This window comes from Lagopus muta, chromosome 4 (assembly GCF_023343835.1).
Source record: "Lagopus muta isolate bLagMut1 chromosome 4, bLagMut1 primary, whole genome shotgun sequence".
NCBI lineage: Eukaryota > Metazoa > Chordata > Aves > Galliformes > Phasianidae > Lagopus > Lagopus muta.
Window position 1 is genome coordinate 12,712,089 of NC_064436.1, and position 15,381 is coordinate 12,727,469.

General features: G+C 34.8%; 1 protein-coding gene across 1 annotated transcript in view; it reads left to right on the plus strand.

The window, feature by feature from the left end:
- The window catches only part of ARHGAP10 (Rho GTPase activating protein 10), a 130,987-nt gene that overhangs the window by 48,916 nt on the left and 66,690 nt on the right, over positions 1-15,381 (plus strand). Inside the window, exons 5-13 of the mRNA XM_048942635.1 lie at positions 508-609; positions 3,057-3,167; positions 4,621-4,725; positions 7,814-7,943; positions 8,381-8,487; positions 9,806-9,900; positions 12,765-12,846; positions 13,924-13,966; positions 15,260-15,325. Coding sequence (XP_048798592.1) covers positions 508-609; positions 3,057-3,167; positions 4,621-4,725; positions 7,814-7,943; positions 8,381-8,487; positions 9,806-9,900; positions 12,765-12,846; positions 13,924-13,966; positions 15,260-15,325 — 841 coding nt within the window. The remainder of the gene's footprint in view (positions 1-507; positions 610-3,056; positions 3,168-4,620; positions 4,726-7,813; positions 7,944-8,380; positions 8,488-9,805; positions 9,901-12,764; positions 12,847-13,923; positions 13,967-15,259; positions 15,326-15,381) is intronic.

The following is a 15,381-nucleotide window of genomic DNA, read 5'->3' on the forward strand; positions in this document are numbered from 1 at the left end:
ATAGAGTTCTTAGGATGCTTTTAAAATCAAGAAATCTTAATGAACTGAAATCACTTCAGTATCAGGACTGCAAACCTATTGGAACTTACACAAATGATCTTTTTACTCTTTACTCCTATCAGTTATGGAAAGTTATTTTTTTTAGTGAAACTGATGTTTTGTTTAAGTGCTCTATTCAAAACCAGGAAGATGTAGGTGACACTTTATTTTTCCTGATTTTCAGGGATCAATACATAGGTTTTTGTTTTGTTTTTGTTTTTAATTAGACATATATGTAAGCATTCATTTGTTTGATAAACTTCACCATAATGAAGTAATGGGATTTTATTTCAAGTTAGCCTTCAATTTTTTTTTAAAGAACGAGTTAGAAATACTTTTCCTTGTTTAATGGAATGGTGGTAGATTGTTTTTCTTTGTTTCTGATTAAGTACTATTTTGAAAGATAACGAAGGAGGTTGTACTGAAGTTTTTATTTGTAAATGAATGTTACTTTGTTCCTTTGTCTAGGAGGAAAAGAAGAAGTTTGATAAAGAGACTGAGAAGAACTACAGTTTGCTAGAAAAGCATTTAAATTTATCAGCTAAGAAGAAGGAGGTACAGTTACAAGAGGTATTGTTGCTGCTCTTGTTCCTTCAATTTACTGTCTTTTGAATAGATAAATGGATTTTATACAAATGCAAAAGCAGCATTCATAGAGATAAAATAAAAAATTCTGTCAAACTGAAAGGTAGCTGACAAAATCAGTATTTGCTCAACTTGATGATGTAACCATACAGTTTTCCAATTGCTTTCTGTTTCAACTGCTTCACCTGAAACATATATGAAACATAGTTATGAGAATAGCAAAATGCAAGAATATTGTCAAAAACTCCATGTTTCTTTGATGACTTTACCATATATGTAACTTCCGTTACATGTAATGTATTGACTAAGCATTCTGTGTTGATACTTCATGCAGAGTGCAGCAACACTGATGATCCTGAAAGTGGTGGCTTTGTACTGCTTTTTTTCTTCTCATGCTTTGCAGATCCATTTTTCTCCCCCCAATAATGCTACATTGTAATGCTACAGATCATTTTTAACTACAAAATATATCTATTTTCCCTGATATTCCTTCTGTTCCTGTCGGTTCATTATCATAATCATCTTTATTTGTAATAGCTTTTATTTTCTTTCTGGAGCAACAGCAAATAGTATGTGAGAAAAGAGCTGAGAGATTTTCCTCTTCTTGACTGCTTCCCTACCTCATTTTATACGTATAAAATATACACACATATGCAGTCTTTCACAAATAAAAAGGGGTTCATGTAACTGATAAATTACCCAGGAACATGAAAGCTCAGATTTTGTTTCATTTCAAAACTGCTCAAGTTTCATTAGTAGGCTATGTCTCCATAATGCACTTGCAGCATCAGCCCTTGTATGGATAAACAAGTTTCTGTTGTGGAGTTGAGGCATTACTTGTGTGTAAGAGCCTGTAGTTTTGCATATAAATTTTCCAAAAATTTAATGGAAATAATATTACAATGGAGTGTGTCTTTGACTCTGTTAGTAGAGAGATATTCTTGAAAATTCACTGAAGTGTGGTCTTTGTGATAGTTCTGTATTTCTTTGGCAGCGTAATAATAAAGTAGCTGTATTTGGTATTATGTTCTTGGGGAACTGGGAGGGGGCAGACACCCAAAACAATAAAAACAACAAAAGAAATGGGGAAAAAAAACAACAAACAGGCTTTGTAGTGGCTTTGGTGTATTTAGAGCAGTCTTACCCCTGATTAGCCAAGTGTCCTAGTAGACCAGCTGTGTAGTCTGTCTATACTTTTGCATATCACTGTAAGCTTTGCAGACGACTCAGAGCACTCAAGCAATTCCTATGTTGCATCATTTAGAGAATTCATCAAAATGGCTTTGCTTTTTGAAACACTTTTACTTAATGATATGCGGATAATTGCTTTCTTTCTTTAATGGTGTTTGCTGTTATACCTCTTTAGCCACTGACAGATTTGTAGCAGACTACCAAAGCACATCTTAAGGCAAAACTGTCTCAGCTTATTGGACTTATCCTCTTAAAGAATAGTAGTCAGCGCTTGAAGGATATAACCTTAGTATTTAAGACAAAGTGTATGAAGGTAAATGTGACCCTTTCGTCTAGACTTTTCCCTATTTCCTTCTGTAGTTTTGTGCAGAAGCTTTAATGGACCTTACAACAGCGTTTGCTGCTATCGCATATGCAAAAGTTAATCACTCAAAGTATCTTTCTGCCCTTTCTTTAATGTATTTTAATAAAGATCCCATTAGTCAGTTTTTAAAGTTTCATAGTTGAATGAAAATACTTACAGTGTAAATAATAACGTAAAGAAAGAAATCATATATCCTATGCAGTTAAATATTTATGTGGGAATGAACTGCAGCTGAAATACAGCTGATCAATATGATGTTGGCATTTTACCAAAGTGGAGAGAAAAATCAGCTGCAGCGAGTAAGGCTGCATTTTTAAATATTTAATGATCTAAATAAAGTTGTGAAATGTGTGACAGTAATTGAATGTTATTTTTTTCTTACTTTACTGTCAATCAGAGTCAGCATGGGTGTGAGGTGGATCTGATAGCATCCTGGCTGTGAACAGCAGTTCTTTCCAGTACTAGCAATGTGTTTTCAGCAATTTTTTCTAGCTTATTCTGACTAGAGATGATCTCCCCTGTTTCTGACACTTTCAGCCCTCCCTCTCTGTTCAGGCATGCAGCTTTTCAGCATTAGTACATCAGTGCTCAAGTACTTGCACTGATTTATTTGGTTAGGTTCCATCAAAAAGCAGCTGGAAGAAGTGTTATCAAAACATTTCTAAAAATGTAGCTTCATAAATCAAAGCATGATATGTTATCTAATAAAAGGGAATAGCTGTTTCCCTTTGAAAGTAAAAGAACGAGCTCTGTTGTAAATGAGTCTTGGTCTGGACCAAATTATCTTGTTGCTTGCAACTTGTATGCTATACACGTGTCAGTTTGAAGCTGTCTGAAAAATATTTTTGAAACTTCATAAGCTATATTTCGTGTTTAGGCGGACAACCAGGTAGAGCAGAATAGAAAACACTTCTATGAACTCTCCCTTGAATATGTGTGCAAGTTGCAAGAGATTCAGGAACGGAAGAAATTTGAGTGCGTAGAACCTGTAAGTACCAGTGAATTAATACACTCTACCCCATCACTCATAAAGGACTGAGAAGGAATGCAATTGGAAAAAGCCACGGAGCTCTGTTTTTTGTGAAGATGCATGCAATTGTGTGACTTAACAGAGCTTAACGCAGTTTCTCTGTGTAAGTTCTTAATCCAGACAAACTCAGCCAAGCAGCTCAAAGCTTATTTTAATAATTAGAATTAGATCTGCTGATGCCGATTTTCAGAAAATATGTGAAATTTTGTGCTGTACTGCAAAAAGGAAACAACCTTGATCTGTGGTGTGAGTTAGAATTGAGGATTCCAATAAAAGATGATAAGGTCAGCCTTTTTTACCTTTTGAAAAACATCTTTTAACCAGTGAAATGCTATCCTTGTCTAATGTGAGGAGTTATTTTTCAATTAGAAGGTGACACTTAGAAGTCTATTAGTTAACTTGTATCTACACTCATATGCTAAAAGCATGCTTCTAGCTAAAACTCAGTGTCAGGTGGTTTTAAATGTTTCGTTTGAGGTGGAATTGAATATGTTCAAATGGTATTTTCAAAACATGTCCCTTTCTCTTTTTTTGAACAAGCTAAACATTTTTGCTTGATTTGTATTTGAAATTTTCACTAGTAAACTGAAATTGTTTAATACCAGATTCTTATCACTGTTTTCCTGTTTCCACTGTTTTAAGCATTTAATGCTTAAAAATATGCACAACGGAGGTGCATTTTTGAAAATGTATTTTTGTATGCATCTTAAAACTTCATCAAATATACTCTTTGATTTGTTCTGTTTAATAAAGACAGTTGTTCTTTCCTGTGTCACTTCTTTCCAACCAACTGAGCTAAACATTAGAAGCAGGCGCTACTGCAGCCTCACCCAGCTTGCGATGTGATCAAATCATTCTTTTTTTATTCAAAACACTGAAGTCACAAAATGCAATACAGGTAATTTTATAGCTCTGAGAGAGAGTCATATCCCCATTCAAAAGGCTGTTAAAAGTAAAGCTGCTGGAGGGAGAGTGTCTGCTTTCAATCAAACCAGTGAACTGTATGATGAAACATCATCATTAGAAGGCGGGGAAATGACTAGGGAAATGGTGACTAAAAAGTTTGTTATATCCTCATGTCCACATTTATTCCAAACATCACTGGTATCAAAGCAGGTGGTGGAAAACATCGCATAGAGAAGTTTTGGAGATAGGCAATATACACTGTTTATGATCAGATTTAAAATAAAGCTCAACCATGAAATTCCAGGGACAGAACCACCCCGAAATGTTTGTAGCTGACAACTTGGATGCAAGTAGGTGCTCAGAAGTTTACTATGGCATTACTAGAAATTTGTTTAAAAAATAATCATATTGTCATCTTTGATCTGTATGGAAAAGATTACATGCAGCAATCATATTTGGACAAATTAAATTTCACTTTCTGACAAATCTCTTGTTTGCGTTTCAGGTGCTATCATTTTTTCAGGGTTTGTTCACTTTCTATCATCAGGGATATGAACTCGCTAAAGACTTCAGTCATTACAAAATGGCCCTGCAGATAAATATACAAAATGTAAGTTGTGATTGATATTTATGCCTCTTAAATTTTTTGTCAAAAAGAATTTGTATTGCCAAGGCTTTCCTCGTGGTTAGTACGCTGCTTCTGAACTCTAGAGTTGTATTGCCATCTTCTGGCTAACAAAGCACATCGCTCAGCAAATCATTGCTGACTCCAGTGGATTCTTATTCTCCTCTTAAAACAACAACAACAAAAAACAAACAAACAAAACAAAAAAACAGTCCTAATAACCAACTCATCCCTGCTGGTTTGCAACCTGAGACTTGCACTAGTTACTGTACCCTCGCACCAAACTGTCCAGTATGATCAGCTTGGGTTTGAGAATGCAAGAAGACAGGTTGAAGCAGTGCAATGGGCAGAGTCACTAGTCAGGTGATCTGTTCTCCTTCTTGAAGTTTATTAAAAAATAAAACTGATTTGAAATTAACTTAGATGTGCCTCAGGACTTTTGTTAGCAAACAGACCATTTACACTGCTGCAAACAATGTATTATAGTGCATCTGTTTTGTTAATCTGTAAGGGCACCTGGAATTAACACACATAAAGTACTTCCAGGAGGCTGCAGTTTATTTTTAGGAATGCCTTAATGTGCAGATAGCAGTAGGGAGGCAATAAAGCAGAAGAGAAGATTAGGGTTATTGTAATACACAGTGACATGATTTAATATCTCAGGATACCTTTCTTTTAACTCTATTTCCATATGCCTGAGTTTTATTCTCTAGAGATGTTTTTTTGTTTCTTTTTTTTTAGCTGAGTAGGGGCACTCAATGCCAGTACTTTCATAAGCAGAAGTCAGATGAATTTTTGTGAAAAAATAGAACAAACTGGATTTCAAATTGCTGCAGAGAAAAAGGAAGCAGGGCTTAACAGCTCTCTTAGCTAAGAGGGAAATAGAAGGATAAATCTAAAAAGATCGTGAGGATGTAACACGTGTTCTGCAGTGTTGAAGATGAGTGAAACATCCCAAAAGAAGAATGAGCTAGGACTGTAGTATTGCTGAGCTGCCAGAGGAAGTCACATGTTAGAAGGGCACAAGATTGAGTACAGAAAGCCTAGCTGTTCACGGAGAATGATTTGAGGCTTGTCAGCAAAGTTGTAGTAATTCAGAGGAGTGATCACAGATGAAAGAGGAAGAATTTCACTCAAATCTGAGGATGCTGATAAGGATACTGATTCTTCGTTTCTACTAGAACATTCACCACTGAAATTCTGATCTAGCTGCACATGTCTGCTGATTAAAGGAGGATGAGATTAGATGAACTCAAAGGTCCCTTTTACACTACAACAATTCTATGCTTCTGACATTCAGTGCTAGTAGGTGCGTTCAGAGCACTCAATGTAAAACTTTTGGTCAGGAGGTAACTGTGAAAGAGAGATAGTGAAGAAGAAATAGGACAAAGGGAAAAGGTAAAGGGAAGCACCAGCTGGGAGTTTTGGTGTTTTTTTTTTTTTTTCTCTTTCGTGGTTTTTTTTTTTTTTTTAAAGTTTTGAGAACCTGTTACATTCCTTCCTGCCATTCCTAGGACATATCTTGTGGGCTTGGATTTGTGATCACAACTCGTACAGGGTCCTGGCAGAATCATTTAAAACATCTAGAAGCAATCAGTGCTCTGAAAGGATGATGTGCATATGAGACCTTTATCACTATTTCTGTCATTGCCTTGGATACAGAGTATAGTTTTTAATACAGTTCTTCCAGGTAATTGTGAAAAAGAACTTCAGAAATTGTTTGGAGTCTTGGAAATGAGTTCTTGTGGCTTCTGACTCCTAATTTGTGAGCAGACATTATCTGAGAGTCAGACGATGGATGTGGGATGGGTTCAGAGCAGTTGCTTTACATAAAGGTGACAAGGCAGTTGTTTTTAGTCATCATCTAAACAGTATATTTAGCTTTCCTCTCTAAAACGCATGGGTATGGGTGGCTGCTCTGACCAGCTTGCATGGATTCTCTTTGTGCCCGTGAATAAAATCCTTCTCAGCATAAATCTAAAGTATGCATGTACAGATTGCCAGTCAGGCACATGCTGTTGGCTGTCTAGGGACAGGATGGATACTTGTTTATATGTATGAGGCATTTGTTTGTGCATACAACTGCACACTTTTCCTGCAAATCGAGGTAAGGCATCGTGTTCAGAAGCTGATCCATTTTCAGGGAAATAAAAGTGCTTTCAAAAAGCAGCATGGCATATAAGCTTGCATCTGGAAATAGGTGCTCTCCTCAAAATGCACGCACCAACTGGGCAAAATACCAGTTTGGAATTTAAGTATATGTTTTCAATTTGTGCAATTTGAGTGAGTGGCTATATGGAGAAAACTAGATATTATCATATTATTTGTGTATTGCCAACTGTCAGTATTTTTCAAATGAAACTGAAGAGTTTCTTGCATCAGGTGTAAGCTTCTCTTTTGTTTTGTTTATTATTATTGTATAGGTAATGACTACTATGGTTACTTTCTGATTATTTTTACTAATATTCTAATAAATATTTCTTTTGCTACTGCTTGCAAATATTAAATAGGTGGCACCCAGGAATAATAACAAACTGGACTTTTATTTCTTTTTTATTTCCTTTAAATATATGTGTATTTGATTCAGCTTTCATGTAACCAAAACATTTGGCACGTGAATGGTTTGTCCATTTAAATATTGTACATATATTGTATTATATATATATATATTTATATATATTGTTTAATTATATAATATATTATATAATTAATGTTTAATTATTGGTGAGCTTCCTGACATATTTTTCCAGTAACCACAGAGAGTCCTCTCTTCCTGATAAAATAACAAGGATCTCATGTGCAAGGCCAACATTTTAGTAGTACTTTTCTTAGGAAACTTAAATTTTTAAATCCAAGGTCATTTTAAAAGTCAGTATTTCAATTCTCTCTGAACAAATCATCATATTATTTTGGAAAATGCTTTCATTTTGAATGTCAGAAAACTTGCACTAATATTCCTAAAATGGTCTTTAACTGTCCTCACATTTTATAAATAATTGTTTTAATAGCTGCCAGGAGGAGTAAGTCTTTTTTCCACTCCCTTTACTGATGTTATTTAGCTATCCTGTTTTAGACACGAAATCGTTTTGAAGGAACAAGATCAGAGGTAGAGGAACTCATGAACAAGATCAGAAGAAATCCTCAGGAACATAAAAGAGCAAATCACAACACAATGGAAGGCTATCTCTATGTACAGGAAAAAAGTAAGATATATTTTTGTATTCCTATAGTGCCCATAATATGCAGGTAGTCAAAGGTTATTTATACAAGCAGCGTGAAGACAATAAGAATTTACAGGTTATTAAACAAAGTCATCTGAATAAATGTTCAAAGTCAAATTTTTGAGGGATGAATATGTACTTCATAGGGGAAAAATGGTTTTGTCTGTAGTAGTGAGATAAATATTGATTAATAATTCTTTCAACTTGGCAGTGAGCATGAAATGAAGCATACCTTTTTGTTTTTTTTTTTAAGAATACCAAGCATTGTTTAGAATTTGTTTGACTTTGCAAAACATTTTTTTTTTAAACTACATTCTTAGAAATCAGGTAGGACTTCCAAGTGTCATTTCAGAAAGCAGTAGAGGGAAATACACAAGTTTGAAACAATACAAACTAGTCAATGCTTCCATTTTATGTAGGGCCTGCTCCTTTTGGTTCCAGTTGGGTGAAACACTATTGCACATATAGGAAGGAGACAAAGAAGTTCACCATGATTCCATTTGAACATAGATCAGGAGGGAAAGCTGTAAGTATATTCTTGTATTCTGCTCTCATTGTTGCCCTCTATGAAGATGCAAGGTAGTATCAGTTAAGATGTGTGAAGTCTTTTTTATCTCCACCTCTCTGCCCTTTTGTTTTCTTTCTACATGCAGTTCAATCTGCCATTTTGGAAAATTAGCCTAAGGCAATTCAATGAATTAATAAAAAAGCCTTCTGCAAATTTTCCAGTTGCTTGTTTTCAGGAGTCCAGAGAAAAAGAGAAAGTTACTGTGCACTGTTGTGCCATTTAGGTAGAATCTAGTTTACTCGTGAGGTGTGTGGATTGTTGAAATATAAATGGGGAAAATGTGATAGTTTGAAAAATTTCTTTCTTATGCACTCCAGCCAGATTTGTTTTTCATAGTTGTAAGTACTAAAAGAAGAACTAGAAAAGAGGATATTAGTAGATACACAAATTGTATGAACAACTGAATATAATTTCATATGTCTGTCATGGAATCTGAAGTACTCAAGACCCTGTTATCTTTGAATTGCTTTTATTCCTGTTGAAATACTTGGGAGTTGAAGGTGCTTGGCACCTTCAGAGATGAAACAGTAAATGAATGTATGAAAAGCATCCTGTTGCAAGGAACAAAAATACCCAAAAATGGAAAATAACACTCAAGTCAGTCTTCCTGTAAATGCAGCACTGCTCTGTCTTCAAATTTGGTTAGAAATCACATTGGAATTTTTTTCTGAGAAATACGTCCCGTTTGTGGAAGATGACACTCGTAATTAGAGGGCTGTGTATATTTACAAATATGTTGAATTGGGAATAGTATTTCAAAAGCTCTAGAAGATTGGCTTCCTTAATCATTTTAATACTTTCGTGATTTTTTTTTTTCTACTGATTTGTTCTAACTGTAATAAGCCATTTCAGTTAATAAAGTATATGTGTAAGTATTTGGCATTCTAAAATATTTATGAAGCCAGTTTTGCTACGTTAGAAGATCACTTGTCTTGAAACGTTCAGTGCGATTTTTCTTTCATAAATCTGCCTCTGGAGATGTTGAATAAGACAAAAATAATTCAAATGTACAATTAATTCTGATTGAAACTGTTACAAGTCATGTGGTATTCACAGATAAATTTGTGTATTTCTCAATTGTTAAGGGAAAAACATGATCTAGTGTTGGTTGGTCTTAAAGAAAGGACTGGCTCTGTAAGACAGATTCCAGAGCGTAAAGAAGTGTTCAAGTTAGTTAGCAGTAGCCTTAAATATGGAGATTGCTGTGTCTGGTATAAAATAGAAGAATGAAGCTTTGAGTTACTGAGTCAAACATATAAAAACTCTATTTTCACAGGGTGATGGGGAACTCTTCATCCTTACATATTGCACCAAAAGAAACGTAGATACTATCGACAGGCGATTCTGTTTTGACTTAGAATCTTCAGACAGGTAAGCTTACGAAATACTAGAAAAGACTGTTTCTAACCAGTAGTAAATATTGCTGCTGTATTACTGTTCTTCTCTTCTTTCAGTGCTCATTCAAGCTGCCAATGGAAATAGTCATTGGAGCAGCTTGCAAGCACTGTCATAGTTTACTGTATTTTACCTCAGTTTTGTGTAGCAGAACTGCTGAAGATCTAAATTGAAATGTAGACATTGTCTGGGGTATCACATAAAAGTGCAGATGAAAATAAGGAAACTGTTATGAATTGCTGTTATTGCGGGTAAAGTATTGTGGTTTAAATAAAAGTATGTGTAGCTATCATGAAAAAATTGGATAATTCATACAATCATGGCCATTTTGTATCACAAGCCTGCTTTCTGGAAACGTCACGTTGCTGTTGGATTATGTTATATTTTCAGACTAGAAATAAATCTTGCAATTTTTCTGGCTCACCTCTTCCCTCCTCTTGCTGGTGGGATATGACAAGTGTAATACAATACAATAATGTTATATGTTTTGAACATTGTTGCCGCTGCCTTTTCAGAATGCTACCATTCTACTGCTTTATTTCAAAAAAGAAGAATTGCTTATTTATATGTTTTGCTTAAAGGATCTTTAAATATAATGAATAGTGCTTTTCATCAGCACTTTTGACTTCCTTTGTTTATGAAGATGACAAAATCCAACCTAATAAGGTATTGCAGTAAAGTAAGGGTGTGGTAACACCATGTTCTTCTGGTGCATTAAATGCTAAGTAGAAATTCATAAAATGTTACTGAGTTTTCTCATTCACATCTTTTGAGCTCATTTGTTCTACCGATTAGTTGTATTCTGTTCTGTGGTGTGTGAGCTCATGTGGCAGATACTATTTACAGCACAGGTGGCTTTTCTCATAAATCTACAGCAGGGGTCTGAACTTGCATTTTAGATTTGATAGAGATGTGGTGTAACTGTTACAACACTGCCATGATGATGATTATTACAGTAAACATTTAAGCTCTTGAAAGCAACTCTTCTCGGATCAGAGTATTGATCAGTACAAAAACCAGATTCCCAACTGAAAAAGTACCACGAGACATGGCAGTTGAAACCCCTCGGTGTGTCTTGAGTTCTGTTATCTGGAGCTAAACAGAAATGGATGGATAGCAGTATTTGCTTGATCCTGCAGAACAATTTTTCATTCTCACAGAAGTGGGAAAAAATACAATCTGTCTTTCTGTCTAGGTATAATAGGCACAACTGGTCCAATGTGACCTTGATATCACACATTTTTCTTTTAATAATATATGTGTGTAGTACTGAGATGTTCCCATGGAGATTAGTTCTATGCTGCAGGCCATTAACTCATTTCCTTTGGTATCAGTTCAGGACACACTTATCCTTCAACTTGTCCCACTTATAAAATAATGAACAAACTGGTGACTGGCCATGGGATGTTCTTTATTCCTGTACTTTGGAAGGAGAGAAAACCACAGAGTTTTAGGAAGGGCTTTTCTGTAGCAGATGTTTGGCCTTGTAAGTGACCTGAGTACAGTTTGTTTGAATCTCCTAGCTGAATGTTTACAGATTTATTTCTAAAAGAATGCCAGAGTTATTTTTTTTTTTCCTCTAAAGAAGCAAATGTAGAAAACTTTGTATTTTATAAAAGAGACAGCAGAAGTCTCCTGGTGTAGGAAAAAGCTTTCCTACAGACACAGATCATGAGACTAATAAAAGAAAAGGAAGAGAGAAGGCTTTGTCTCTTTCAACTTTAGTTTGATTGTCTAATAAATAATATTCTATTCAGCATATGCTGATTTTAACTATTGCCTCAAGGTGAAAAAGTTTAATAGCTTGACAGTTAAAATTTGGTTGAAAAGTCTGCCTTGCGCAAATGTAACTTGACATCAGTTTGATAATTTTTTTTTTGTAAGGTAAAATCAAATTAGAAATGTCTCCAGGTGTGCAAATTTAAACTCTGCAAACGGTTACAGTTCTGAAGTAAAAGTAGAAAGTATTTTATCAGCGTTACAGTTAATAGAAAACATTTTTCCCTACAGCCATTTTACTACTTGAAGAGATTATAAGTGGAAAAACAGAGAGGAAACCGAGAGAATGCTATTAATTATTTATTTCTGTGTGTCTGTCCACCTATAGTGAAATCTGCATATTTGCCAAACTTAGCGAGGGGGTGAATCAAGGTTTTTTTTCATTGGCACAATACATTGTTTGGATAAATATTAATTGGATAAATTAATTAATTGGATAAAATTAATATTTATCCAAACAATGTATTGTGCTGTGAATTTTCCTTATTTTGTGTGCTATGCTGAACTATACAGTTGTTCTTTTTCTTTTTCCTACTACATGAATACATGGATTTACGTTAATCTCTGATCATCAAGGCCTTTGTTCCATGGTTGTTCATCTTCACTTGTTAGGAACGTTATAAATAGCGGAGTTCTGTGATGACATACTGCATTAATACTTGATTATTTTTATAAAATACTTATGAGATAACTATGATCATTTATGTCACTGCTTTAAGGTTGAGTTTATTACTTTTTTTCCCCTGTGTAATAGCACACTAACACAAGACCAAGTCTGTTTAGAATTCAGAAGGCGCAGTAACTCAGCAAGAATTGCAATCAATATGATATCAACAATTGACTGTTATAATTAAATAGCTTGGAGATTACATGCACTTTCATTTCTCCATTCCATCCTGGTTCCTACTGTGTACATAATTTCTATTCCCTCTGTTTCAAACAGCAGCAGTGTTCAGTAATTTAGCAAAACCCCTTTAAGACAGTGGGCTTTTGACTATACGTGGAAGTAGAGTTTGACAAAGCCATATTTTAGTTGCCAATGTTACTCTGTGTGGTTGCAGGCCTGGAGCTCCTGTGACCATGCAAGCCTTTTCTGAGGAGGACAGGAAGTTGTGGATGGAAGCCTTGGATGGAAAAGAAGCTGTAAGTGGCATTTTGAAATGTTCATTTGTACTGTAATGGAGAAATCTCTCCTCCCCTTCCAGCCGCATTTGTACTTGAATAAACTGGATTCACGTAGTTTACAAAATGATGAATTCAGCAAAGAAAGAATAAATTGAAATAAAAGGTGAAATGAGTAAGTTGCTAAAGCTCAGTGTCAATGTACACTAACGCTGATATGAAGTGTATTTTTCTTTATAACAATGCTATTATTATGAGTGATTTCACTAAACAGTGGTGATATTGGTATTGTATAAAACATCTAATGTAAGCACATTCAATGTTGTACTGTATTCTAGTGGCAAGACTTGCACTAGTTAGTTGTGGTATTATTAAAAAAAAAAACTAGATGAGAAAAATAAAACCTGCATCCTTGATGATTAGATTGCTCAAATTTGCTTAATATCTTGTTCACACCAAGAAATGAGTGTGAGGAGCAGAACTGAAACACAGCAACAGATTTTTCTTAGTTGTAAATGTTACATTGACATTGTAGGGACAAAAATAATGAGGCTTTCCAGTCAATGATACAGACGTATCGCTGTCACATTAGTTGGCTCCTCAGGATTTTAACAGTACATTTCATTCATGTTGTTGCAGAGATCTTTTTTAAGGTATCTACTGCCATCATATATTGTCTGTAAGCTGTCCAGTAAACTTACAACTTCTGAAAAAGCTGAAGCGGGACATAACTCCCAGGAATCAGCAAGAGAATTCATTGAACTCTGAGAAATTAATCTGCAGAGAAACATAGGAATCTGGAGCACTCAAATCACAGCTCATTTTACTAACTACCAACTAGACTTGAATCACTAAGGAACTGCGGTCCTTTTCAACCCAGACCATTCTGTGATTCTGCGAGAATTTTTGAAAAACTTAGTTCATTAAAAACTCCAGGTCTCTAATTTCTGAGGCAATAGGGGGCTTTGTCCTACAGCTTGGTGATATTTCTTAGCTATAAACAGCTATAGCTGTGCCTACTGGGCATTAACATAGGGATTGTTTTGTTTCTGGTTTAATAAAATTCTCTGATTTGTCTTTCTACTCTTTCTTTGTTAGCTCTTCATCAATTTGAATAAAGCAAATGCAAAGCAAGAGGGAAGTAAGTATTTGAATTACTACTTAGTGATCTTTTGGTATAACTGATTACTGAGAAGTGTGTGCAAAGGTAAAATTCATCTGTCATTCTAACTTAGTTAAATATTGTATTTTTAATCTCAAGTACTGAATATTCTTTTTAGATTTTGTAGTTAATGAGCTTTCTCAGTAACACGGTTTAGTACATATGTAGGAATTGGGAGATTGGACATAAGCTAAACAGTCTGTGCCAATTTAAGTTCATTGTGTGAATGGGTTAGATGGGTTAATTTGTGTTAAATGGGTTAAAAATGGGTTAATTTGTGAGTTTATCACATTTTCTTTGTCCGGATTGTATATACACATGTTTGAATGCATAAATATGACTTTAAAAGAAATTGGAGCTGAAAATAAAGATTGGCTTAAAAAGTACTGAATGCATGTATTTAAACTGCAAACTATGTAATGTGGAAGTAGAAGAGAGAGCTTTCTTTAAATAATATTAACTTTCTTCAGTTAGCAAAGTAAATAAGTGAAAATAACTATCCTTTTTGCATTATCAGAGTATTTATGCTTTTGTTTAATTATTATTGTTGGATAAAGCTGTGTTCTGGTATTTATTAATACAAGTTTTTCCCCAGATTTTCATTATAGTAGTGCAAGACCAGGTTACCAGAAACAAGAAGGCCAGATGTTTGCAGGAAGGGCTGCATTGCAATATAAGCTTTTAAATGAAGTTTTTATGTGAACAAAACATATAAGATAGAAACAACAAAGTAATGCTGGATCTCAGCTGTTCTGTTAATGCAGCTGCTTCTATGTAGTCAGATCCAGAACTGCTGTGAAATGATATACATGTGTCTTGTATCTTTAGAGTGGGAATTCCTTTGGCTTTGGATAGGCCTCTGAAAAAATGTGCTGTTGATTATGTTTTTTTTATCCTAAGTGCTTCCTTGTCCCATTTGGTTAACTCTCTCAGATGTTGTCAGTGTTGCAGTAACTATTGTTAAGTTCCATCTTTTTGCATGTGCCAACAGATGTACCTAATTAGAGATCTCTTTTTTTAAAGGCTGCTACTTTGTATAGATTCAATGTAGCCACTACCACCAAGACATGCTTTTATTTGGGCTAGCTGGGAGTGTGAGAGAAAAAGGGGTATTAAAAGAGTATTTCTCAAGAAAAAGGAGTGAGGTAGTTCTGTTTAAGAATATTTACAGTTTTGCCTGAGAAGTACTAGTCATTAAGTTCTGTCTTACTTTTCAGCGAAAGACATATTTATAATGGCATTTTAAAACTTTTCAAACTCTTTTTCTTTTAGGCGCACAGTTGGATAAGATAGGGTTCACAGTCATCAAAAAGTGCATCAGTGCTGTTGAAACACGAGGTAATGATAAACCCAACCAAATGTTTTTGTTCAGGGAAGTAGTGGAACAGTTGGTC